Source organism: Panthera uncia, chromosome D4 (assembly GCF_023721935.1).
Source record: "Panthera uncia isolate 11264 chromosome D4, Puncia_PCG_1.0, whole genome shotgun sequence".
NCBI classification, from domain to species: domain Eukaryota; kingdom Metazoa; phylum Chordata; class Mammalia; order Carnivora; family Felidae; genus Panthera; species Panthera uncia.
This window is the reverse complement of record NC_064807.1, coordinates 57,497,372-57,524,648: the sequence shown is the minus strand read 5'-3', so window position 1 is coordinate 57,524,648 and position 27,277 is coordinate 57,497,372. Positions and strand designations below refer to the sequence as shown.

At 48.5% G+C, this 27,277-nt stretch overlaps 1 protein-coding gene across 1 annotated transcript; it reads left to right on the top strand.

Annotated features, from left to right (window-relative positions):
* The first annotated feature begins 1,765 nt into the window (after positions 1 to 1,765).
* Positions 1,766 to 27,033, top strand: FBXO10 (F-box protein 10). The gene is made up of 10 exons (XM_049626649.1): positions 1,766 to 2,356; positions 5,375 to 6,208; positions 11,216 to 11,365; positions 13,658 to 13,794; positions 18,120 to 18,190; positions 19,931 to 20,083; positions 20,980 to 21,249; positions 22,884 to 23,197; positions 24,363 to 24,544; positions 26,533 to 27,033. Exons 1-10 carry the CDS (start codon positions 1,772 to 1,774, stop codon positions 26,705 to 26,707), a joined length of 2,871 nt encoding a protein of 956 aa, XP_049482606.1. The 5' UTR covers positions 1,766 to 1,771; the 3' UTR covers positions 26,708 to 27,033.
* Positions 27,034 to 27,277: the final 244 nt, after the last annotated feature.

The following is a 27,277-nucleotide window of genomic DNA, read 5'->3' as shown; positions in this document are numbered from 1 at the left end:
GCCCAGCTTTTCTCCATTGCTGCTGAGGACTTAGTAAAGTGTCACTGGGTGATCATTATAGAAAAACCTACCTACCCAGACCCTCATTCCAATCTGTAAAGGTAAAGTCACACCTGTCATGATGACGCTCAGAGATCTTGCAGGCATAATCACACATTTGTGCTTCTAGCCTTCCTGGGCCTAGATAGGTGACAGGTATGATCATCATTTTCATAAAATGGGGAGGAAAACCAAGGCCCTGAAGAGGTTAACAACTGGATTACAGTTGGCTGTGAAGTCTGCCCTATTTCCAGTTTGAGTTTCTAGTTGTCTAGAGCCTTTATAGGGTTTCAGACTTGGAAGTTGCTCTAGGTCATCTAACACAGTCCTCTTGTTTTTTTTAGGTGGGGAAATTGACATTCATAAATGAGAGGGCTTTAGCTAGGTATAAATGACAGAAATTCAATGAAGCCAACTTAACCAAAAAGGAGAATTTATCACAAGAGCACAGAGCTAGCTGATGGAATTCAAAAGGCAAGGATAAAGCTGAGCCTTAAGCATAGGCTGGAGCCGTGACCTGGAGTGCCATAGAGGAACTGGCATGGTTTCTGCCCTTTTCTCTGCTCATTTCTTTGTCTCCAATTCGTTCTTCTCTCAATATAGACTAGCTTCTTCTGCCCTCCCCCCCCCCCCCCCCCTCCCGCAAAGAAAATGGTCATTAGCAACTCTTCCTGAGTTTATGGCTCAGGAAAGAAGCCTTTCATTCTTCTCCATTCAGGAAAGAAGTCAACCTGATTCTAGAATTGCAAATCCTATTCCAGTGGAGACTTCAGTGGTCCAGTTGGAGCCATCCAGCATCCCAACTATATGCTGCTAAGGGCCTGGGGAGTAGTGTTCCACAGACAGAGCTACCAGGGAGCTCTGCATCTCTAAACATGTGGGGTAAATTGTTGTTGGGGCAGAAAGCAAGGGCGCAGATGGCTGGGCAGCCAGCATGGTAGGTGTTTAGGACACAGGGTTGCATCAGTAACCAGCCACAGAGCCAGGACCAAAACTCACAGCCTGACCCAGCATCAGTCTTTCCTGAGGCTGCCTCACATGGGAGTACAGTGTAATTATGTGATCTGGTAATGAAGAGAGGCAGACAGACGGACACTCACTCCCTCAGTTCTCATTCCTCTTGCTGTGAAGAAATAGAGGTCCCTTCCCTGGGAGTCTGGGAAGTCCAGAGCTCTAGGACTAGAACAGTGAAAGGTGGGTTCCCTCTGTATTAGTCCAAAACCTTGCTACAAGTCATAGAAACCCAAATCAAGCTAACTTGAGCAAAAAAGGGAATTTATTAGAAGGCCATTGAGGTACCTCCTGGAAGTGAGGAAAGAACTGCATATGCCAGAGCAGCTTCAGGAGTCTGGAGTCAGTACCTCCAGGACACATATACGTGTGATCGCTTTTTTTCTTTCTTTCTCAATTTTCATCTTTCATCTCCTCATCTCTGCCTGGCTCTGGTACCCACAAGGTTCTTTCCACAAGTGGGGAATATGGCTGAACAGCAGCTTGGGGGTTATATCCTTACAGTTTCTGACCAAGAGAAAAGAGAGTCTTGCCTGTTGATTCCAGGTGGAACAATCGCAGAGGAGGATTCTGATTGAGGGGATGGAGCTCTATGATTGGCTGGGCCCTGTTCTCTTGCACACCCTTGGGGTCACGAGAAGGCAGGGAATATTTTAAGAAGAAGAACTGTAAGAGGGGTCAACAAAAACCTCTTTGGTTTTGTGTTTGCTCCCAGGTGACCATGGAGGCCGGCGGTCTCCCCTTGGAGCTGTGGCGCATGATCTTAGCCTATCTGCACCTTCCCGACCTGGGCCGTTGCAGCCTGGTGTGCAGAGCCTGGTATGACCTGATCCTCAGTCTCGACAGCACCCGCTGGCGGCAGCTGTGTCTGGGATGCACCGAATGCCGCCACCCAAACTGGCCCAACCAGCCCGATGTGGAGCCTGAGTCTTGGAGGGAGGCCTTCAAGCAACATTACCTTGCCTCTAAGACATGGACCAAGAATGCCCTGGACTTGGAGTCCTCTGTCTGCTTTTCTCTATTTCGCCGGAGGAGGGAACGCCGTACCCTGAGTGTTGGGCCAGGCCATGAGTTTGACAGCCTGGGCAGTGCCTTGGCCATGGCTAGCCTGTATGACCGAATTGTGCTATTCCCAGGTGTGTATGAAGAGCAAGGTGAAATCATCCTGAAGGTACCCGTGGAGATCGTAGGCCACGGGAAGTTGGGTGAAGTGGCCCTGCTAGCCAGCATTGATCAGCACTGCTCCACCACACGCCTGTGCAACCTTGTCTTCATGCCGGCCTGGTTCTCCCCTTTCATGTTTAAGGTGGGTGTCCATATCCAGGTGGCCTCTCCAGTCCTGACCCTGGGCTTTGGCCTCTTTTTAGTGGGTTTGCAACCCCTTTTTGTTGGAATTAAGAGTTTTGTCGTTATTCCTGTAACACGCTCCTCTGCACCAGTTAAGAAATGGGCACAGTAACAATCAACATTCTGCTTTATTCGTGGCAAAACTGTATTAAAAAATAAGCCAAGGACTCAGAACCCGAACTGCTTTATACTCCTCTTCCCCACTGGATGCACTTGAACCACAGGGGAGTAGCTAGGTGGGAAAGCCAGGTCTGGGAGTATGCCACATGGTCGCAGGAAGCAGAGAACAACACTTCATGCTCAGAGATAGGCAAAGCCAGGGGAGGCTATGCAAGACCAATGACCTTTAGCATGTCAGCCCCACCCTGTGAAGGAGGATCAAGGAAGGTCAGGCTTTCACCAAGAGTGACTTGAGAGAGGCTCAGGAAATACCAGCCCAACACATATCCTCTGGTAACACAGAGCACACAGGCTGTATTCAAAGCAAAGTATGCATTGACACGTTGGTAGGTCCTGGCAGAGCGGTTTACAGCTTTACCTTGCATAGAAACATTGTAATATGTAAACTTTGTACCTAATCAATAATAATTATGTTGCCACTATTCTACCAGTAACAACAAATTGTCCCTCAAGTTTGTAATGATCGCTATACTACCAGTCGTTTATGGTGCCCTGACTGTGTGCCTGGCATATGCTTTACAGCCATTAGTAAGATGTGTAGTGTCATCCGGTTTTATAGATGAGCAAACTGAGGCTCAGCAAGATTAAGTGACATAGTAAGAGACAGAGCTAGGATCCAAAGCCTATATTGATAATCTAGGTGACTTTGCATCGGTGACTTCATTTGATCCCCACAACAAACATTCGTGGTAGGTAGTACACGTGGGATCCCCATTTTGCAGATGAGGGGCACTAAAAAGCTCAGAGATGCTGCTAAGTAACTTTCTCAAATGCATAATTAGTGAAGTTAGAACTCAAATCCAGAACTCAAATTGTAAGCCCCTTTGAAGTTACATTGTGTTGGATTCCTTGGAAACCTAAAAGCCTACTTTTTAGGCCTAGATTGTTTCAGAAGGACTGATGAACGATTCCTATGTGGGTCTGTAGACCCAGAATAAAGTTTGATTCCAGACCTTCGATGTTTCCATTTACTCTGAGGGTAAAATGTTGGTTTCAGCCTCTCCTTCCCCCTTAGAAGTGCAGCTGCAGACCCTCATAGGGTGGGGGCCTGGCCTTAACACTTCTCTGTAGCCCAGCCCACCATCTGGCTTAATGCTTGGCATGTATCAGTGCTCCACTGGTGATTGTCTTTTAACTGAAAACAGGACAGGGGCTAGGATGACCTTGCCTGAAAAATGCAAAGGCCAGAGTGATTTCACAGCAGTTTTCAGTGACTTCTGAGGAGAACCCTAACAACAGCTGTGCATCTCCAGAGAGCTGGTGTTCATCTACAGAGAGGACCAAGTAAAAGAAAATAGACTTAAATTGCAGCTAGAAAAAATTAACTTAGCCATAAGGAAGAATTTACAGAGGTTAAGGCAAGTAAGGTCCAGGCCAGGCTCTCAAGGGTGGTCACTGCTAGAGAATGTAGAAACTGTTCATGGGGTGGATGTGTCTGGATCACTCAGTGGAATCATGGAACATTCCCTCATTTTACAGTTCAAATCCATCTGGTGGCATTTAGCATGAAATCCAGAAACAGTTACTTTTCAGGAATACAGAGTGGCTGGGCTTCTCAGTCAGGCCTGGGAGCTGAGGGGCTCAGGGGAGTGGTGCTGTGGGGTTCAGCACTTCCCTCCCCGAGAAGAGTCTCTGTCCTTTGTGTCCCTGACCCCAGGTAATGATAGCTAATTTTTATTAGGTGCCAACTTTGTATCTGGCTCTCCGCCTTTTGCTTCATTAGCTGGTAAGCCCCCTATTGCAGACAAAGAAACTGAGCCTCAGAGAGGTGAAGTCCTATCCAAGGTAACATACTTGAAAGAGGCAGAGATGGGAGTGCCCCATGCAGTCAGACTCCAGAGCCCATCTTAACCACTGCTCAGTGCTGCCCAGCTGTGGCAGCATACCTCATCCCCCTCTTTAGGGACGTAGCCTGCTGTCCTTTGCTGTACTCCCTGCTATGTTCCAGTTGCCAGACAGGCTGGATTCTTTCCCAGTACCTGTGGCTGGGCATCCCGTACTGCCTGCCCCAGCCCAGGCAGGGCTTAGCCCCTCCTGGCCTGTCCTTCTGTTAGCCCTCAGGGTTCTGCCTGGTTCTGTCCTAAGTTCAGACACCAAGCTGATGCTCTGTGGGGTGCTGCAGGGCTGAGAGAAGATGGTGAATGGAAAGTGGGCTGAAGGGTTGAGACCTAGCACAACACCTCGTGACCTCACACTTCCTTCACATAACCGAGATACCACTTTAGGATTCCTCGCCCTTCAGGGGTCACAGTAAACTCATGCTCAAATCCCAACCAGTTCTTGTGTTTCTCTCAGTTCAAAGCTGTCCCTGTTATTCCGTATCACCTCTATAGTGACATTCCTTCTCCTGGTTACCATTGATCCATTTCACACAGCATCCTTCTGAGCATTCAGCTTCTTCCCTCTTCCCCATCCTTACCCCTCAAAGTTTATGTTCTCACTAAGCATTTCTTGAGTATTGGGAGAATTTACTTCATATTTGAGGTCTTTAGGAAGAGCCCTGCTGCACAGCGTGAACTTTTTCCTGCCATTATCCATTTCTACTTTCATCCCCCTCCCTTTGGGATTAGAAGGAGGAAAAGGCAGGCAACTCCAAATTTTCACTGCTCTGATGCAGTGCAGCTTCCTGTCCGGGGGCCTGACACATGCCCTGGGCGGGGGGTTGGGGGGCGGAGGATAGGATCAGCAGGACAAATGACCTCTCCGTGCTCCACCCTCCTTAAAGAGCAGTTAGAGTACTGCCTAACAAAGTAATTCTCATCCCTGTTTTATCCACTCTCTCTTTTTTATTCCTCAGACAACATCGGGTCATGTCCAATTTGACAACTGCAACTTTGAGAATGGGCATATCCAGGTCCATGGCCCAGGCACCTGCCAAGTGAAGTTTTGCACCTTCAAAAACACCCATGTTTTCCTGCACAATGTGCCCCTGTGTGTCCTGGAAAACTGTGAATTTGTGGGCAGTGAAAACAACTCTGTGACTGTGGAGGGCCACCCATCTGCAGACAAGAACTGGGCCTACAAGTATCTACTAGGGCTTATCAAGTCCTCTCCCAGTGTGCTACCCACAGAGGATTCTGACTCTTTAATGTCCCTGGACCTGGAGAGCAGGGACCAGGCTTGGAGCCCAAGGACCTGTGACATTGTCATTGAAGGCAGCCAAAGCCCTACCAGCCCAGCTTCTACCTCCCCAAAGCCAGGCTCCAAGGCTGGCTCACAGGAGGCAGAGGTGGGCAGTGATGGGGAAAGGGTGGCCCAGACCCCAGACAGCAGCGATGGAGGCCTGAGTCCTAGTGGTGAGGATGAGGACGAGGACCAGCTCACATACAGACTGTCCTACCAAGTGCAAGGCCCACGCCCTGTACTGGGGGGCTCCTTTCTAGGCCCACCACTTCCAGGAGCATCCATTCAGCTGCCCAGTTGCCTAGTGCTGAACTCTCTGCAGCAGGAGCTGCAGAAGGACAAGGAGGCCATGGCACTGGCCAGCTCCGTGCAGGGCTGCCTCATCCGCAAGTGCCTCTTCCGGGACGGAAAGGGAGGCGTCTTCGTTTGCTCCTATGGCCGAGCCAAGATGGAAGGAAACATCTTCCGGAACCTGACTTATGCAGTGCGGTGTATACATAACAGCAAGGTGCTGTCATAAGGCTCACTCTGCAAATTCATGAGGCCTTCCTGGGTCACTAGGAACATGATTTTGATTGATGAGATAGGCTCCTGTGGCTATACATAGGAAGGCTATTTTTTTTAAAGCATCTTTATACAAGCTTCTAACACACCCTTATCTTATGTTCCATCATCTGGTTTGGATAGAGCAGAAACTATTGTTCCCATTTTACAGAAGAGGAAACAGGGCCCAGAGGGGGAATGTGACTTACTCAGGGTCACACAGCAAGTTAGTGGCAGAACTGAGACTAGAACCCAGGTCTTCCAACTCCTTTTGCTATGTCATGCTGCTTTCAACCATGTCCCCCTAGTCCTAGAAGAAGGAACAAGGGCTCTTTAGCTGGATGAGAGAAAATTGAGGGACATATGATTACTGGCTTTGATCCAAACCAGAGAAGGCTCCCCAGAAGAGGTGTCTAAGCTGTAGGATGAGTAGTGGACAGCCAAGGAAAATAGTGTGCATGTGGTGAAAAGGGGGTACAGAGTGAGGGCATTCTAGGCAGCCAGAACATTCTGCACTGGGGCCTGGGTGTGGGGCTGAATTCAACAGTGTTCTGGGGAGGGAAGAGTGGTTGGAAATGAGGCAGGGGAGACGAGCAGAAGCCACCTTGCCCAGGGCCTGAAAAGCCCCTTTGAGATATTTGGACTTTATGCTAAGTCCATCCTGCCCCTGATACTGTCATCACCCTGCAGGCTCTTCAGGGTGCCGCAGGACAGTCTACAGATCCTGCAAGCCACTGAGCCCAGGAACAGCCTCTCAGAGGAAAGACATGGCCTTTTGGAAGAAAGCATGGCCTAGCTCCTGAGTTTGAATCTTGCCTCTCCTCTGATCCACCATGAGCATTACCGTCCTCTTCTGTAGAATGGAAACAAGCTTCCCTGACTTGCCTCTCTCACTGGGGTTTGTGAGGATCCGGTACCTTAATATTGCCAAAGCACCTAGTAAGCTGAGGGGCACTGCACATGTGTCACATGGGAGTCTTGCAGATCTCTGCAGCCTTCTAGAACAGTTAGCAGCAATTGCATTTAATTGCATTTTGCCCAGTCCACTTCCAAAGAGGATTTTAGATGATGTTACCAGGAAAGCACAATATCAGCCTATAGAAAATAAGAGATAATGGTCAGATAAAAAGGATAGGTGATAGTTTTGCTCTCAGGTACCGCGATGATAGGATCTGGTCTGAGCCCTCCAGGAGGGTCTCCCCCCCACCCTCCCACCTAGTATACTTACCAGGGATATGGCTTCTGAGTCAAATTCTGGCTCTGCCCCTTATTAGCTATGTGTCCTTTGGACTAATGATACTACCTGTCTCCAAGGTGCAGTAAGGATGAACTAAGGTCATATATATAAAGTGCTTAGTAGTATGTCTGGCACATAGCAAGTGCTCAACAAATGTTTTTTGTTTATTTTTTTAAAGTCCGGTGTGAGAGATGCTATGATGGAGGTACCATGGGTGGCATAGGAGCCCAGCCTCAGGGAAAGGTCTCTTGGAGAAGCAGTGCCCAGGCTGAGCTTCCCAGGAGGAGTAGGAGTTGGCAAGGGGAGGCTATGAGACCGTGGAGGTGTGTGTGTGAAGGCCCAGATGTGAGAAAGGACAGCACGCATTTAGGGAGTTGCAAGTAACTCAGACGGCCAGAGGTTGAGGGGAGGCTGTGAGATAAGGGAGTCAGCTAGCTGAGGCACAGAGGTCTTGCCACAGAGATTGGAGTTTGCCATGAGGCAATGGGAACTCGCCGACAGATTTTAAGCAGAAAACTATGGTCAGATCTGTATGTGAAGAGCTCATGCTGTCAGCTTTCTGGAGAATGGAATGGAGGGGAACTAGGCAAGAGGCAAGATCAATGAGGGGCAGTGGAGAATTGTGATTCAGAAACAGGAGGGGACAGGGCAGTCTGAAGAGGTAGGAAGGAGGGCTTTAGGAGGGAGTAGTCAAAGCCCTGAGGCCTAGATTTCTGGCCTGAGTGGCTGAGACAATAGCAGGAACATGGGAGATTAGGACATGAAGAGAGATGCTGAGTTCAGTTCCAGGCATGCTGAGTTTGGAGCATTTCTGACACCTAGCAGAGGTGCTGTCTGGTTTCCTGGGTCTGGGGCTTTGGAGAGAGATGCACCCTGCCATGCAGACTTGGGAGCAGGTGGTAGCTGGGAGTCATCGAAAAGGAGAAATGAAAAGTTACACAGCCTTACTTGGAGCTCTTTTGAACTGTTGCTTCCAGAGGCTTTGGGAAGAAATTGTGCAGCCTGTAGTTCCTTGTGAGTCTCTAGCAAGGAACCTGAGAAACTGATATTCCTGATTTTTGACTTAAAAAAAAAAAAAATCCATGGTTTCTCATGAGTACCCAGCATCAGGTACAATTATATGCTAAGTGGCATTCATACAAGCAGGAGCTGTGGGCGTGCAGGGAGTGCAGGACCTGCTGAGCTAGTCCCATGCCTAGAAGCAAAGCCTTGATCCAGTGGCCAGAGGGCAGCCACCCTTCCCTGCCTCCTAGAACATCTCCAGGAGAGTAAGGCTGGCAGAAAGCCCAGTTGCTTGGGACTCCACAAAGAAAACTGTGATGTTTTTCTTGCTGTTTTGTGTATCTTACCATTTTTAGTTGAAAGTCAAGTATCTGGGAAAGTAGAGATTGAGGTCAATCACATTTATGTGTGGAAATGGGCACACTTCTTCTCATGCTAGGCCTTTAGAGGGCCAGGTTTGGGGTCAGTCTAGTCAGGATTAAGCTAGTTCAGGTTTTGTTGTTATGATTATCCTCAGCATTCTTCATGTTCTTCTTTACCTTGTGCTGGTTTTTTCCTCTGCTTTTAGGGTCTTCTCTTTGTTTCTTGGGGGGCTGGGCGGGGGGCTGTTTCCATGGTCTCACCCTTCCCAGCAGATTGTGGTCACTTGTGGCTCTGGGCTGGTGGGAGGTTTTCTCCTGTGTCCCAGTTTGTCCTTAGTCTTAGGCAGGTGCTGTGTCTATGGGTCTTGGAAGTAGGCACTTTCCAATGGTCCTGCCTCATCCCCAGCATTAGGGAGGTTCTAAATATCTGAGCCCAAGATGGGGTTTTCTCTTTCCCTTCCATGACAGGGTTTGCTGCCCTTCCCCCTACTGCTGAAGACTTGTTCTACAGGGAAGTTGGGGAGAAAATTCAAAGAGGGGCTTATTACTTTCCCTACAGTAGTAGCTGCTCTCCTTTTCCCCCATGTCTGTCCTCAGTCTCTTGTCCTGTCCCCCGGTCTTTCCTTGTGAGCCTCTCACGAGGTCTCTGGAGAAGTGGACATACCTACTCCCAGGGCTTCTGCACTGTCACACTGGTTCACACTTGGCCTTCAGCAATGCACTGAACCCTGTAGCTGAATCCTTACCGGTTCATGTGGCTCCATATGCAGCTGTGCAGGCAAGTGCTCCCATCTTGTCTCCTGGGAGGTGCCTGTTTTCCTTGGATTTCAGGCTTGTTGGCCACCCTGCAACCTCAGTTTTCTGACACGTTCAAGAAAGGCTATATTTTTGTGCATTATCTGATTCTGTTCTTGTGGGGGGTGGGGGGGGGGGGGGGGAGCAGTGACTGCTCTGGTCAGCATTCTCTGTCCTAAACAGCTTCCCTTTGAAACTGGACTTCCATTGTACCTTACCCTCCTAGACATTTTATTTTATTTTATTTTATTTTATTTATTTTATTTTATTTTATTTTATTTTATTTTATTTTATTTTATGTTTATTTTTGAGAGAGACAGAGACAGAGTGCAAGCAGGGCAGGGGCAGAGAAAGAAGGAGACACAGATCTGAAGCAGGCTCCAGGCTCTGAGCCACCAGCACTGAGCCCGACATAGGGCTTGAACTCACAAACTGTGAGATCACGACCTGAGCCAAAGTCAGACGCTTAACCAACTGAGCCACCCAGGCACCCCTAGACTTTTATTTTAATGTAGTCTATTATTTACTAGTAGTGCACAGTTTATCCTGATATAATATGTTTTTACTATTAATACGCAATTGCTTAGAACAATACAAATATATTCTGAATCTTTTAAGTATAACCTGTTAAGTATAACCTATAGGTAATAACCTATTAAGTATAAAAAGAAAATGTAAATGGCAATCATCCCCTTAAATAAGCTCTGTGCTGGGTTGTAGTACCTTGTTTAAATGCTTCCTTGTACCAATGCTTCTTATGTTTCCCTTAGAACTCCAAACTAAGGAGCACTCCAGGATAATACACTCAAGAAAGATTCAGAATGGATAAGAATAGGCCTTTGTCTTATAAAGTGAAAGGGAAAGTGGGGAGGTTATCCTCAGGTGCTTTCTCAAGCAGGTGAAGTTTATTTTATTGTTATTTATTTATTTATTTTTTGTTATGTTATGTTATTAAACTTTATTTTGAGAGAGAGCAAGCGTGAGTGGGGCATGGGCAGAGAGAGAGAATTCTAACAGCGTTGACAGCCCCAGAGCCAGACACAGGGCTCGATCTCATGAACCGTGAGATCATGACCTGAGCAGAAATCAAGAGTCAGACACTTAACTGAGCCACCTAGACACCCCTCAGACAAGTGACTTTAGCAAAGGCACATGTGGACCTTGGTTCCATTCGTTGTTAGCTGTGCCCTTGGAACCTGGGGAGATCTCCATGTAACCCCAGTGCACGTAGAGTTTGAAGACCACTAAATCCCATCTTCTCTGAGGGTCCTTTCCATTCCCTGAGCCAGTTGTTCTGTTCACAAGTTGTGAACACGGGGCACGGGGCTGAGCTTAGGTCCAGGTTTTATTAACGAACCACTGTGGCTGGTAAGGAGCCTACAGGGCAGAGGCAGGCAGGGCACAGAGCTCCTCAGCTCCTGGGAGCACACCAGGTGGGAAGAGGCCATCCTTGTCTGCTGGTGGAATAGCAGGGAGGGAGCAGATGGTAAAGAAAGGACTCAGGTGTTCTTTTAAAAAAAGGTTTTTTTAAAAAACCTGTGACAAGAAAACAAATGGCTTTCTCTTTTCTCCCTAGATCGTCATGCTCAGGAATGACATTCACCGCTGCAGAGCGTCAGGCATCTTTCTTCGCTTGGAGGGTGGAGGCTTGATCGCTGGCAACAACATTTACCACAATGCGGAGGCAGGAGTAGACATCCGGAAAAAGTCCAACCCACTCATACTGGTACTTTTCTCTGTCTTCATGCTCTTTTCAGAGTAGCTTCTTTTCAGAAGCCTTTTCTGAGATTATTTAAATAAGTGTTGCCACCTTGAATTTATATTGCTTCCTGTTTGCAAGTGGTTCCTGGCCTTTTCTCTGTGTGTCCTTGTGACTCTCTGTCTTCTTTCTTCACGTAATAGGAATGGCTTTGAATAAGTCACCTCCCTACAGTCTCCTTGTCAGGAAAAAAAGAGGACCAGATAGACAGGGAAATGTCACAGAGCACTTCCTCAGCTCTGATAGGTTCTGGTTGGCTTTGAGTTTGAGAAGAATAAAGATACTGTATCTGCCCTGCAAGATACCTGGATCTAACTAAAACATTAGATCATTCTTCACTATAAAAAGGACATTTATGATGTTTAGTTCTGAAGATTATTTGTCTCATGAATGTTGCGAAGCCATGTGGATTTGATTTTACACCAATGTGAAAGCCACTTGAAATGGTAAAAGATAGGACCAGTGACATGAGAGGCCTTTTTCTGCTCAGGCCTTCCCTTAGAGACACATATTCCAGGAACTAAGGAATGGCCCAGACTTCTTATGGCCTTGAAAAAATAATATCTGCCTTTATGCATAGTGCTTATCACTTTGTATGTATGTATTTATTTGTGGTTTAATCTTTACACAACCCTGTGTGGTAGAATTAATATTCCATTTTATGGATAAAGACATTGAGGCATAAAGAGACACTAAAGATGCCTCCCCAAATCATACAACTAGTGACAGAGCTGGGATTTGAATCCAGGCCGTCCTAACTCAGGGTCAGTGTTCTTAACCCATTATATTAGACTGCCCTTGGGGTGCCTGGGTGGCTCAGTCGGTTGAGCATCCAACTTAGGCTCAGGTCACGATCTCACAGTTTGTAAGTTCTAAACCCACGTTGGGCTCACTACTGTCAGCACAGAGCCTGTTTCGGATCCTCTGTCGCCTTCTCTTTCTACCCCACCACCCCCCATGTGCTCCTTATCTCTCTCTCAAAACTAAATAAACATTAAAAAAAAAAATCCACCCTCGCCAATGCAGATGAAGGAAAGTTCCTAACTATATTTAAAAAGACATGCCTAGCCAGCGTCCTCTTTCAGCCCCTTCCTCTCACTGTATTTCTGCCATGCAGCTGGCGTCTGATGCACGGCCTTGCCTGAGGAAATGAATGCCACTGTTGCCAGAGAGATGAGAGGAGTTTGCCTTCCCAGGGACAGAGGGGACAGGCCAGTTTAGCAGGTGGAGGGGAAGGGGGCGTTATGTTTCTGTCCTGGCTTCGTGAAAGGGTGTGGGGATGGAAATGCCACTGCTTACGCTTCTCTCTCCAAGCTTTTCGCTTTTCACTTTTCACTTTTCACTTTTCACAACCGTGTGAGGGACTTGTGTTAGGCAGTGGTTGCCCTGGTGAGTCTGCCAAATCCTTCAGGAGAAAATATGGAAAGTGAGTAAGAATAGGATTGCTTACAGCGTGGAACGTTTTAAAGCAAACTAGAACTTTGCTTCTGTGAAATCGTTTTGGAAGAGAAACAGCTAACTTCCTGGTTTAAGTATAGGAATGTATTTAGGCTCTAAATTAACAGAGTGAAACAATTTTATTATCATTTATTATGACCTGAAAATGTCGCTGCGCAAAAGCAGCTAACTGGGAAGCAGGAGAACTAGGTTTCAGATCTGGCTCTGCTGCATACTGTATGGCCTTCGGCCAGCATCCCCATGCGTACAAAGAGATATTCGAAATAAATCTAAGGGTCTTTGTTTGTAGCACATACAGCTTCTGTGATCTCATGCCCCATGGAACAATCAGGCTCACCAGAGCCACACCTTTCCACAGGCCTTCCCTGAATGGGAAGTGGGGAGTAGGAGCCAAATGGCTCTCACTCTTCCCTGGAGGTGGCCCGCTTGGGACTGCACGTGGCCAATATTGTCATGTAGTGGGGTGCTGAGCTCCCTGGACCCTGGACCGTGTGGCCTGGCTGGAGTATTGTGTTTGGAGGACTCTGGAGGCTCAGCAGCGTTCAGTAGCATGCCTTGTGGATGGAGAGCAAGAGGCGGGGCAGTGAAGACTCCTCTCTCTGGATTCTCACTTACAGCTTTGCATGTGTGCACCAGGGCAGCAGCGTGGCCCATTCACTTTGTCATGTGCTAGGCAGGGGGCTTCAGGGGCGCTTTCTCCACTGTGTTCACCCCGGCCCTGCTGTGGGCTGGCAGTTGAGCACTCGGTTTCTTGCTGGCAGGTCTGATCTGTCTTCTTTGGTGTCTCCTGTTCCCTTGCAGTGTAACCAGATCCACCACGGCCTTCGTTCTGGCATTGTTGTCCTTGGCAATGGGAAAGGCGTCATCCGGAACAATCAAATCTTTTCAAATAAGGAGGCTGGTATTTATATCCTGTACCACGGAAATCCAGTCGTGAGGTATGTGTGCTGTACCCAGACCATCCTCAGCCACGGTCCCTTCTTTCCTCCCTGATCTCTGCTTCCTACACTGTGACTTTCCTCCATTTGAAAACATTTTTGTTGACTGAAACAACAGTATAGCAAAGCAAGCAAAGGAGACTCCACCCCGATCCCACTGTAGTAACACAGGCACTTTTGTTTGCATTTCCTACCAGTTCTACTCAGCAGACGTTACTGAGCACCTCTAATAATGATAACAGAGGAGCACTCTGCTCCCCCAGAGCTCACTCTCGCATGGAAGACATACGTGACCAGAAATAACTCTAAGACAGAGACGGCATAAAGATTTCCACTTACCTGACAACTCTGTTCGGTTGAAAGCAGCTACCTAAGATGCTGTGTTAAGATCCAGGGGCTGCATCTGGCCTCAGCACAAAAGCGTGCTGTGATGGATCAGCCATGCAAATTGTTAGGCGAGAAGGGGCAGTGGCATTGCCGGGAGCATGGGGCTGCCATCCCAGCTCTCGAATGGGGCAGGCTGATAAATGCTACTGAAGTGCTCCCAAGGGAGACATCCATTCTACTGGGGGGATGTGGGAAGGCCTCCTTACAAAGGGGCGTTAGAGTTGGACTTTGAACTGTAGGTAGAACATGGACTGTCATGGATATGGGAGTGGGCATTCCTAGTAAAAGAAACAGCATGAACAAAGGCAGCAGAACACGGCAGATTCAGGGGTTGGCTAATAGTCCACTGTGGCTTGAGAACCTGTCTGACACAAGTTGTGATGTTGGTATAAAATGTTTTAAATTGGGACTATCCCAGAAAATTGTGGGTCCTGTGGCTGCTGCAGCATGATCTGTATCTCCGTGGCAGAGTGGAAGGGGTGATGAGAAGAAAGCTCAGGGCTGGAGGAGGAAGCCTTATGTGGACCCAGCTGAGGAAGGTGGCATTTAAAAATTTTGAAACAGAAGACTCACACAGTTATGTCTTGCTTTAGGAAAATAACTGGAACAAATGTGCAGCAAATATATTCTGAAGTGTTTTTTCCCCCTTGATTATTCCAGATGTGCTTTTCCATATTGTTGCATGGCGTTTATCAGTTTTGGAAAGTTTCAGAACATTCCATCTTTTTGATATTCCATAATTTTTGAACCAGTCCTATTACTGTTAGGCATCTATTTTTTTTTTTTTTTTAACGTTTATTCATCTTTGAGAGACAGAGAGAGAGCATGAACGGGGAAAGGGCAGAGAGAGGGAGACATCCCTCTTCGGAGAGGGAGACATTCTTCCAAGAATCTGAAGCAGGCTCTAGGCTCTGAGCTGTCAGCACAGAGCCCAACGCGGCTCTCATGAACCGTAAGATCATGACCTGAGCCGAAGTCAGAGGCTCAACCGACTGAGCCACCCAGGCGCCCTAGTTAGGCATCTATTTTTGACTGTTACAGACATCTTACTGAAAACAGTTAGTGGTCACAGAGTTCTTTCTCCATCTTTTGCATTATTACCTTAAGAGTATGTGTTTATACATATGCTTGCTATAGATTTAACACACATGTAAGTGTTTACTGTCTATGTAAGGGGACAGTGATATAAAAAGTGTGTAAGAACAGTCTCTGCTCCATGGTGTTTACGGTCTCATGCCGGAGATGGACACACAACCATGAGGGAGACTCATCAAAACAAGTGCTTTAATAGGTCTTTGTGTAAGTGAGAGAATGACAGAGGAGCCAGCCATAGTTTCAGCTGAGCGAGTCAGGGGAAGAAGGCACGAGTTGTGTGTAAAGGATAGGTAGGATTTTGTGGCCAGGGAGATGGCATTCTGGGCTCAGGGGCAGTGAAATTCCAGGATGTGTCTTGGAAAAATGGTATTAAATGTGGTGCGTCTGCCACAAGAGGCCCAGAAGATTGAGTAGAAGAGCAGCCTATGAAGGCAGGTTGATGCTGGAACACAGAACCTCTGATACCGAGTATGATCTGCAAAATAATGACTCTCCAGATCAATCCACTTCCTAATCCTTGGAACATGCAAATATGTTATCTTTCATGGCAAAAGAGATGTTGAAGATGTGATTAAATTAATAATCTTAAAATGGGGAGACCATCATGGATTATCCAGGTAGGCTCTTCTGTAAATGATAAAGATCCTTAGAGGGAAGCAAGACAATCAGTCGGGAGGAGGAAATGTGACAGGAGTAAGCAGAGGTCAGAGTGATGAGACTGTAGGCCAAGAAGTATGGGCGACCTGTAGAAGCTGGAAAGGACAAGAAATAGATTCCCCATAGACCTTCCAGAAGGAACATAAATCTGCTGCCACCTTGATTTGGTCCTGTAGGACCCATTTTGGACTTCTGACCTCCTAAACAAGAAGGTAGTAAATTTGTGTTGTGTTAAGGCACTGTGTGTATGGTAATTTGTCATAGCAGTCACACACCAAATCTGGGAAGTTTGGACTTTACCCTGTGGGTGCTAGGGAACTGTTGAAGAGTTCTGAGCAAGGACTGTTACAGTCAGATCAGTGTCTTGGTTTTTAAAACAGAATCTCTTTGAGGGGCTCCTCCTGGCTGGCTCAGTCAGTGGAATGTGCGACTCTTGATCTCGGGGTTGTGAGTTTAAGCCCCATGTTGGGTGTAGAGATTATTTAAAATCTTTAAAAACAAAAAACCAGAACCTCTTTGAGAGAATAGGTTGTGTTTTTTTCCCTTTATGTTTCTTTGTGATGGAAGGTAGGGATCTGGGGGAGGGTACAGAATGAATTTTGAAATCCCCGAAGTAGCCTGGATAAGGCCATGGCAGTCTTTTTTGCCAGTGAGAGTTTTATAACCCTTTGTGTTTCTCTTTTTGCCTTGGCTTCAAGGAAGCACAGGGTTCAAACTTTCTCATCTGCCATAAACATCCTACCATTGGTTCTTGGAACAATGATTTGTCCCCTTTTCCTAAATGTTTTCTGATCCCTCTTTTATCTTTGTTTGGCTCTTCCTGCATACATATACTCTCCAAGTGCCCACGGGTCTCTTCTGGAGGTGAGATTTGTATTAAACTATACCAGCCATGCATTTGCTGCTATGGCACAGCTCTCAGAAATATGGATGCCCTAGCCCAGGGACTATGTCTGACCGTGAATTCTAGAAACCCACAGTAACCATCTGCTGACTGAATTGTAACCAGATCAAAACAGACTCTTTAGATCTGAGGGCAAAAATGGGGATGTCTTTAACAAATGATTTCTCTTGTTCCACTAAAATGCATAGGTAGGTGCAGTTGACATTTGGCTTCCCCAGCATCAACATACTTTGCCGGGTTTTTTCCCCAAAGATGTAAACCATTTGGACCCCGCCCTAGGAGATGGGAAAACTTAGCCAACTCCTACTCAGTAATGTTTTGTTGGATGCCAGGCCCTGAGTTAGGCTCTAAAGAGCCAGGTGAATACTGGACCTAAATCCCTCAGCCACATGGTAGGAAGTAGGAGGGTTGTCTCCTAAGAGAGGAGGCAGGTGCCCTTCTAGGAAGAAAGGAGGTCACAGCATTCCTGTTAGTAAAAATAACAAACAGCAAATGTGTGTCCTCCAGGGATAACCCAATTGTGCTAATGTCCAGGTGTGACTGGCTTTGTTTTAACAGGCAGGAAACTGAGGTGCAGAGACAATGCATGTCCTTAACATGCTCAGGTGTCTGGTGTTTCATTCGCAAGGCCTTTCCATGGCAGTGAGGGCTGCGTGTTTCTCTGAGCAGGAGCATGTTTTCCTGTATCCTCCACATGTGGTTCAGCCAGCCCATGAGGTCTCACATACACATCCTCTGATACTCTCAAAACCCCCTTTTAAAAAATCTGGTTTTCTTTTTTTAAGGCATGTCATCATTTTATGTTGTCTTTCAGGGGATAGGTGATTAACAGAAAATAAGATAAAGAGTAGCTGTTGGATATGAACAGGGATTGTAGGCTCATTACAGGCAGAGACTCTGACTCAGCTTTGGGCACAAATCACGCCCAAAGAAGCTTAACACAGCTTCCTAGGAATTCTTGACATGACCAGTTGTGGACTTGTCACCTGTGCACCACGATGGCATGCGTTTCAAACAGCTTGCATGTAAGCGACAGTCAAGAGGCCACAGAAACTCGAGTAGCATTGTGATTGTATGGCATAGTTATTGATTTAGTTCTGGATCAAGTTGTCTGCAAGTTCACTAAAGATTTATAAATGGCTTCTAGGACTGCAGAAATTCTTTATGCCCCTGTGGACTTGTGTTGTTTGGGGAAGGCCACAAAAGAAGGTAGTCACCTGAGCAGGCATTGGCTTTGACATATGATAATGGTCTCATCTTATTCTTTTTCCTTGCATTTTAGCGGGAACCACATTTTTAAGGGCCGTGCAGCTGGCATAGCAGTGAACGAGAATGGCAAAGGCCTCATCACAGGTAAGGGTGGGAAATGCCTAGAGCCGTGGCCAACCAGGCAACCAGCAGCTGAGCCAACATCCCCGGCCTTGCCCCTGCCCAGTTCTTTACCTCAACAGCCTGGCCACCTTCTGTCTTCGTTGCTGTTCTGTACACTGACCATGCCAGCCTCAAGGAGGGCTAACAGGGAGGGAGTGTCTGCTCTTTGCCAGGCCCGCTGCTTACAGGATCTCACTGGAAGGCTCACATAACACTGTCAGAAACATTTATGGCACACACACTGAATCCTTCCTCTTGGCTTTTGTATGGGCTTATGCCTGCTCAGGAAACCCATCCCCATTTCCCCTCCACCTGGCCAACACCTGCCGAGCAGATCCTTTGGGTCTCAGCCTAAATGTCACTTCCTCAGGGAAGCCTGCCCAGACCTCCCACTGTACACATAAACACTCGCTGTACCCAGAAGGCATGCTCTGTGGGACGTCTTACTTAATTTCTTAGGGATCTGTGTAAGGTCAGTCTCCTTTAATATAAGGCGGTAAGTTCGCTAAGACAAGGATCAAGTCGGTGTGGTACATCACTGTAGCCTCAGCATGGAGCATAGCCATACCTGGGACATAAAAAGAGGTTGGTCCAGTAAATCCCTCTGACTGAATCCTGCCTTCATTTATCAGATGTTTATTGAACACACAAGGTATGCAGGAGATGGGGATACATCAGTGAACAGAACAGTTCTGTGAACAGCAACCCTTGGGTTCCTGACATTTTAGGGGAAAATAAACATGTACACACACACACACACACAAGAGGCGTATCTGTGAGTGATAAGTGCTCTAGAGATAATTATAAACTTTGATATATTTACATAAATGTATATTATATGTAAATATATAATATGTAAAATGTTATGTTTATATGCAATAATTGAAATAATTTATTGAAATTAAAATATAGTGATAGAGGGACTATGTGGGTATTTAGGATTGTGTGGTCAGGGCAGGCATTTCTGAGAAGGCCAGACCTGGGTGACAGGACAAAGCCTGAGAAAAGAACCGGAATTATAAGCAGGGCCACCTGTGAAATACAGTTGGCATGCCTGGGGAGCAGAGGTTACTGGTGTGACTGGGTGTGGTGAAGGAGGAGCAGGGAGTCACAAGTCAGACAGGGTCACAGAGGCGGGAAGGGGCCAGTCACATAGAGTCTCCTGGGCCATTGCACTCCAGTCTCAGGAGACTGAGAGTCTACCCAGCCGTAGTATTGGGAATATCAGTATCCCAGCACCAACCCCCTGACTTGTGACTCTTCGGCCCACTCCCAGAGAGGTGGTGGATGAGGAGAGGAAGGCTGTGGTCAGTCCAGAGCTGAGCCTGAGAAGGACCAGCTTGTGCCTCCCCAGGCTGGTGGGGGAATGGCTGCATTCTGCCTCAGCCCTCCTAGAAACAGCCCCAGAACAGCCCTGCCTGGCCTTGGTCCAGAGACTCTAAAGCCAGTTTATTCTTAGTTGTTGGTCCTTAAGGCCACTGGGTACAGCGGGTATTAGGAATATAAGAGAGCACAAGAAAGATACAAACCTTGCCCTTGAGGAAAGAAGACAGCACTCAAGTCCCTGAAAAGCCAAATACCAAGCAAGATTCGGGATGCTGATTGTTGACAAGGCAAGGCCTGGTGTCCTGGTCCAGAAGGTCCTTTCTCTCAGCTGTCTAAGTCCTCATGGCCAGTGTGGGTGGTCCTTGGGTCTTGACCCTCTTTTCTGCCTCTCCATAGAAAATGTCATCCGTGAGAATCAGTGGGGAGGTGTAGACATCCGTCGAGGAGGAGTCCCCGTCCTCAGGAGCAACCTCATCTGCTTCGGCTACTCAGATGGTGTGGTCGTGGGAGACGAAGGCAAAGGACTGATAGAAGGAAACACCATCTATGGTGAGGTGCATGTTCCTGGGGGAACGGGTCTTGGGTCTAGCCCAGCCAGGGAGGCAGGAAGCCCAAATTCCATCTTTAGCTTGTGGGTCCTGAGAAAGTCACAGTCTTCCCTGGGCCTCAGAGACGTCCTGAAGAACAGGTTGATCTCAGGCCACAGCGACACAGTCCCTCTCAGAGTACAAGAGCCTCTCATCAATCACCTTGTAACCCACGGGATCGGTGAAACAGAGAGCTTCATCCCCATCTAAAATCACAAAAGTCAGGAGTTGTGTAAGGACGGAGCCATTTAGGCACTGATGTGGGCATCTGACTCCTCTTACCCCTTTCTTTTGATCTAGAGAACTAGAAATAGAATGGGAGAAATAGGATAGTCCTAAAAAAGAAACTGTTCTCGCTCATGCTGTGACTTTGAGCAGAGCCTTACTCTCTGGACCATATCCTAATTATTGTTATTTACCCCATTTTAAAGATAAGGAAACTGAGACACAGAGAGGCTCAATAACCTGCTGAAGGTCACACAGCTAGGAAGTGATAGGGCTGGCATTCAAACTGAGGCCACCTCCATCTCTATGCAGGAAGGGGTTGGGCTGGGTGAACTCTGAGGACCCTCTGGCAGTGTCACTCTGGGCTTCTGTGCTCTGGAACTGTGGCCTTGACAGTTCTCAGAGCACTTTTACACCCTATGGAAGTATCCTGGTTGTGAGACTGACCTGGTTGTTACCCTCTTATATGAAGGTGAAGCCTCCAGCCATAAAGTGATTTGTCCAAGGCCATTAGCACGCCAGGGACTCTTGTCTCCCAGGCCAGTGCCATCTTTGCTTCACCTCTTGGGGAGACACTGGGTGCTGCCTCACCCGCTGCTCAGTGTCCATGACCAGCCCCTTTCACCATCCCAGCTAATAAGGGCTGTGGTGTGTGGATGATGTCGTCCAGCCTGCCCCACGTCACCAGCAACCACGTCAGCTACAATGGCCTGTATGGAGTGGCAGTGTTTAGTCAGAAGGAGGGTTCTGGTGAGTTCCCTGGAGGTCACGGGGCCCAGGAGAACTTCAGCGAGGATGGGGACGCCATCCTTTGGGAGACAGAGCTGGAGAAGGACGATGACCCACTGCGCCGGCCTATCGCCATAGCTCTCGTGGAGTCCAACAGTATTAATCACAACGGAGGTGAGTATCCCCTGCTCCAGAGCCTTCCGTCCTCACACTGTCTTAAGGACCCTTCCCGCTTGGTTGGCTACTGCTTTTGGCCACTTACCCAGTACCCTGGACCTCTGGCCATCACCTTCCCTGAACTTAAATCCACCTTTCCTGCCCCCCTATCTCACCTTGCTCATGCTGTTTCTCTTCCCTGAAATCTCCTTTCCCCCATTCACACATCCCAAACAACTTGAAGTTCAAGGCCCACTGTGAATGCACCCTTACCCTCTCACCCCACTGGCACTTCCTGGGGGCCTGGGACTGGATATGTTTCTGTGGCTGTTTTGTCAACTCTGACAGGCTATGAACTTGAGGCACGGAGCTGAATCCCAGTCTGTCGGCACCCCTGCCCCAGCAGATCCCACATCCCACACCCGGCATATACATTTCCAATCTGAGACACGTTCCCCACATTTTAACATCTAATAATGTGCATTTCCAGTTGATGGCATATCATGGTTTAATTGGCAATTTTTCTTTCTTGTACAGAGATAAGAGTGGGTTTTAAATCCACAGGTTATCTTAAATTTGGAAAGAAAAAAAAAAAAAAAACTTACAGAGTTGATCTAACTCCAGGGCTCCCAAACCTGAAGGATGATTAGAGCCACTGTAGAGGGCTGATGAAGGAAGTCTTGTTAAAAGAAGGCTCTTGGACACTAGCAAGCTCTTGTCCCGGGGAAGGCAGAGGGCAGGGAGAGTGGGAGCCAGCAGAAGATGAGTTCTGTCCACTCCTAGTTCAGGCTTTCTCCACAGGGCCATGCTGTCCAGTAGGACAGGCAAAGCCACATAAATTCACAGATACTTGATTTATATTTGCTCTTCTCCACCAGACAGAAGCAACAGGCAGGTGGCACGAGAGGTTGGAATTTTCAGACTCCCATGTGACCCCTGGTGTCGTCCTCCCCACAACCTCCTGCCGATGCCTCTTGCTCTTGTGGGTGGATATCACCACTGGGGAGTCCTCCTCCTCTTCACCTCCAGGTCCCCCTGCCATGCTGTCTCTTTTTGACCAAGCCATGCGGCTCTAAGCCTGCTGATTTTGTGGGGTTTTTTTTCTATAACCATGTAGTGTCTCTAAGCATATACAACCCCAAACATCATTTTCTTTCCCAAATTTCGAACATTTTAGATACTTAATAAAATTACAGAATTTCCTTTGTAAAGAAAATTTCCCAAAACAATAGGGAGGCAGATGCCATCTCAGTACAAGAAGAGAAACATGCAGAACAGCTGTCCAGCAGGTGGACCTGTCTGGAGGGGGAACAGGCAGCCTTAAGCAGGGAGTGAGCGCCCCATCACAGATGACAATATCGTAGGAGCAGGCGAGCACAGGAGAGCCGCATGGGCAGCTGAGCCAAAGCAGCCTTCATCACCTTTTCCTGTTTACTGAGGACTTAGTTCAGAAGGAACAGAATTTCCCCGATGGCTCCAGGGTTTCTTCCTGCTCAGTTTGTCATCCATCCTGAAAGATGTGACTCCCAAGGGCTGGTTCCGAGTGTTGCTGCCTCTTCCCCACCTCTCTCCCAGGATGCACAATTCCACCAGGGTTTTTCCTGACTGCCGTTGTCAGGACTGACCCTGCTCCCTAACCCCTCCACCCGCAGCCTCAGGACTGTACGTCCAGAGCAGCGAGGCGCTGCACGTCCTCACCAACGTGATCCATGCTAACGGAGACAGAGGCATCACTGTAGCCCAGAGCAGCCAGCTCACCCGCGTGGCCAGCAACAGCATCTCCTGCAACCGGCAGAGTGGGGTCAAGGTCGAGGCCCAGTGCAAGGTGGAGCTCCGGGGCAATGGTATCTATGACAACAGAGGCCATGGGATCATCACCAAGGGCGACAGCACCGTGGTCATCGAAAATGACATCATTGGCAACCGGGGCAGTGGGCTGCAGCTGTTGCCCAGGTCCGACACGAAGGTGTGTGTGTGCGTGTGTGCGTGCGCGCTGCATGTGCCAGCACAGGGCCCAGCCCTAGGACAGCCCTTGCACCCTCTCTACTGAGAAGCCCGAGGCACCTGGCACTGCAAGGGACATCATTCCTCCTGTGCAAACCCAGCCTGGTAGACACAGGTGGGGCTTCACACAGGAAGGGGGACAATGTGAACTAAGCCCTGAAGGATGGACAGGAGATAACCAGCAGAGAACTAGGATGGGGGTGTGTCCAGGGGTATCTTTGTGGTCTCCAGGTCCAGCTCAGGGCTATTTCAGCCCCTCCCCCTAACAGAACAATCTCCCACAGGACCTAGTATGCACTGGGTGCTTCATGAGGGGGCCTGCGTGCACACTATTCTCTGCGTCCCTGCGGTACCCTCCCCCTTGTCTGCCTCAGCCCCACAGCTGGGCTGTCAAAGCCTTCCCTGACCCCCCAGCCTGTCTGAGGTACCCCTTGTCTGGACACCAGAGGTGCTATTGTTTCCCACCTCTCCCCGCCCCCCCCCCCCCCCCCCCCCCCCCGCGCCCCTTTTTTTCCCCCCCCCCCCCCCCCCCCCCCCCCAACCTCACACAGCACTTCCTATATGCTCCTCTGCCTCTTTGTCCACGCCCCCAGAGATGAGCTCTGAGCTCCATTTTTATGCAAAGCACTACACTGGGTGCCAAACCGACCCAGTCCCCACACTTGAGAAATTACCATCCCGAGGCCTCTTTTTGGCTCTGCAGCTTCATGAGTAGTGACTCCGGCAAGGAGTAAAGAATTTCCTGGGCTCTGCATCTGGGCACTGTGGAAGCAGAGGAAAGGAGCAGGGACACGCTCCTGCCTCAGTCGAGGTGCCAGTGGGTCCTTGCCACTGGTACAGTCTCTCCTCTCTGCCAGGCCTTTGTACGTTGTTCCTTCTTCCTGGAGCAGCCATTCCCTGCTCTGCACCTGGTAAACTTCTACCACTTACCCATCACCTCCTTCAGGAAGCCTTCCCTGGTTCTCCTACCTGATCTCAATATCCCTTCCCTGAGCTCCCATGGCTCAATGCTGACCTACCTTAGCAATGTCTTACCCCTCAGGTTTATAACTGGTATTTCACTTACCTGGCTCCCCAACCAGTCTGGGAGTCCCCAGGGTGTGACAAGCTCTGGCTGTCTCTCCCAGGTGATAAAGAACCGGATCCATTCATTCCGGGCCTACGGCATTGCAGTGCGGGGCCGCGCCAAGGCCCTGGTGCAGGAGAACATCATCTTCCAGGGCAAGACCAGCAAGACGATCTTTCAGCAGATCTCAAACAACCGAGAATGTATCATGCAAAACAACAAGTTCTTGGTGTTCAAGAAAAAGTAAGTGTCTGGGATCTGCCTAAACCAATCTTCTAGAACCACAGGGAGGCGACTAGAGAAGCCAGGCCCAGTGATGCTGGCTGTCCTTGCTCCCTGCAGTCCTGCCAGCTTCTGGCTCTGGTCACTTAAAGGCCCGTGCTCGGACTTTAGTCAGGCCGGTGCTGAGGACCTGCGTCTGCCTCCTTGGGAGAGAACAGGCTTTAAGAGTCAGGGGGGTGTGATTTTAAATCTCAGCTCTGCCAGTTTCTTGCGCAAGGCACTCAACACCTTGAGTCTTAGTAAAATCCAGTTAACAACGTCTGCTTTGTAGCACCAATTTAAGATACAGTCAAATCGTGCGACCTAGCACAAGATCTGAGGTATTACAAAGACGTTCATTGCTGCTGCTGTCACTTATTTATGATACCTCTGCCTCCGTGTACAACTGCTTCACACTTATCTTCCCTGAACCTCCCTGTCCCTCCCTGCTCCCCATTTCAGTGACCTCACCATCTGATCTATTCTGGCAGCAAAACCTCTGTGACCGATTTCTCCCTAACATCAGAGTTCAGTCAGTCATTACTAGGTCCTCTTGATTCCACTTCTGAAATGTGCCTATATCAGGCACCTTTTCTCCCCAACTGCCATCACCCCTGCTCACATCTCAGCACCCTTCACCCTGACCTCTGGCCCCTGTTGCCAAGGTGCTGTTCTGCTGGTGAATGGATGGACTCTGTTCTGCTTGGTTGGTGCTTTGCTACACTGGTTATACAGGTAATAACTGTTATACCACCGCTGCCACATTCCTCTCGCACTGGTGACAGCCCTGGCTGCCAGATGTATCCGTCTAAATCGGCTCTGCTCATGTCACAGCCCTGGTCAGAAACCTTTGATGGGTCCCCTTTTCCTGTAGTAATGATCTCTATTCCTTTTTTAATTCTACACACGCTCAGCAAAAATATTGAGGAAACCTCATATATGTTTTATACAGTCATAACTTATAAAAAAAAAAAAAAAGGAATTCTAATCTTTTCTGGACAGAAAAGCAGATATGATCCCAGCAGATCATATTGTGGACTCCCTGGGGTCTGCTTCCTCCTGTCCCTTTGGAGACCCCAGGATACAGATAGCACAGACCTGGCAGCCTGCATTATCCACCATGCACTGTTGAGTCCTGATTTTCCTGTCCAAGCTTGCTGTCTGCTGCCAGACTCAAATGCTGGCAATTCTTTGGACACAGTAGCTAGCTCCTCACCATCCACACCTTTACAGTCCTACTCGTTGTTACAGAATCATCATAAAAATGCACAGAATATATGGTTACTGGCTTAAGCAACTTAGGATTTGGGGTAAGAGGTGGTCCCTTGTAACTCAAATGACAGAAAGCCCCGACCAAAGCTTTCCCTGACCCTTCAAAATCTCTGTAAGATCCTGAGGGACTGGAAACCTACCAATTCCTGTCCCCTATAGCAGTTTCCAAAATGTCATTTAAGGAAATCGCACAGTATGTAGTCTTTGGAGCCTGGCTGCTCTCACTTAGCCTAATGCACCTGAGATTTGTCCGTGGTGTCACGTGTTGTTCATTCTTTTTGTTGCCAAGTGGCGTTTCGTTGTATGGATGGACCACACTGTTTATCCGTTTGTCAGCTGAAGGGTATGTAGTTCCTAATTTTAGGTGATTATGACTAAAGCTTCTGTATACACGCAGGTCATACACCTAGGAGGGAAATGAAAGAGAAAAAGTCACCGACCTTCTCCAGAGCCTTATAGAGATGGGGAAGTTGAGGCTTACTTGTCCAAGGTTACATGCAGAGCTGGAACTAGAGTGCAGGACTTTTGCCCCCTAGCTTCCCACACATCCCACCTCCTTGAGCTATCACTGATTTGGAGGCAGAACCGACACCCAGATTTTGAACACCTGGATCTCGAGCCTAAGGTGAGATGGTGTGGGGCATTCGGCAAATGCTCCAGACTCTCACAGTTCATGGACTGTGGTTTTGCACCTCTAGGTCTGATACGTGGCGCCTGGTGAACCCACCAGCACGGCCTCACCTTGAAAGTTCTCTCCGAGGCCCCTCTACAGCCCACAGTGGACAGAAGGTGACGGCCATGGCGACAAGGATCACTGCCCGCGTGGAAGGTGGTTACCACAGCAATCGTAGCGTCTTCTGCACCATTCTGTAAGGAAGGGGAGCCGCGGCGTGGGGCGGCTAAGGGCGGTGCAAAGACTCCAGGAGCAACAACCCCATACCCAAGCTCAGGCTCGGGCTCTGATGGGTGTTCAGCCGAGCTAGGAGGTCAAGGCAGCATCGGGATGAAAGCAGCAGCTGAGGGGCTCCGGGCCTCTCTCAGTCCTCCTACTCACTGCACCCCGGAGAAAACAGGCTTCCGGGCTTCCTGGGGACTAAGAAAAGAAACAGATTGGTGGGTTTCCTGTCACTCAAGCTCTTATAGAAGTTATGAAGAGTTGGGGAAAAACGATACTAAAGCTTTGGTCAGGTCTCTCTGAATGACAGGGAAGTGTTGTTTTACACACACCAAACCCAGACTCTTGTCAGGGAAGAGCAGATTTACTCCTGAGGGAGGAGGTGATTCTAGTAAGGTGGAAAGAGATAGCTGCCCCAGAATTTTCCCCTTTCCTGGACCTCTCTCGATCCCTACAAGCACATGGCCACACGCTCCTGGCTATCTGCAGAGGCTGGAGGAGTTGAACTTGGTTCCCTTCAACTTAAACTTGAACTGTGAGGGGGACAG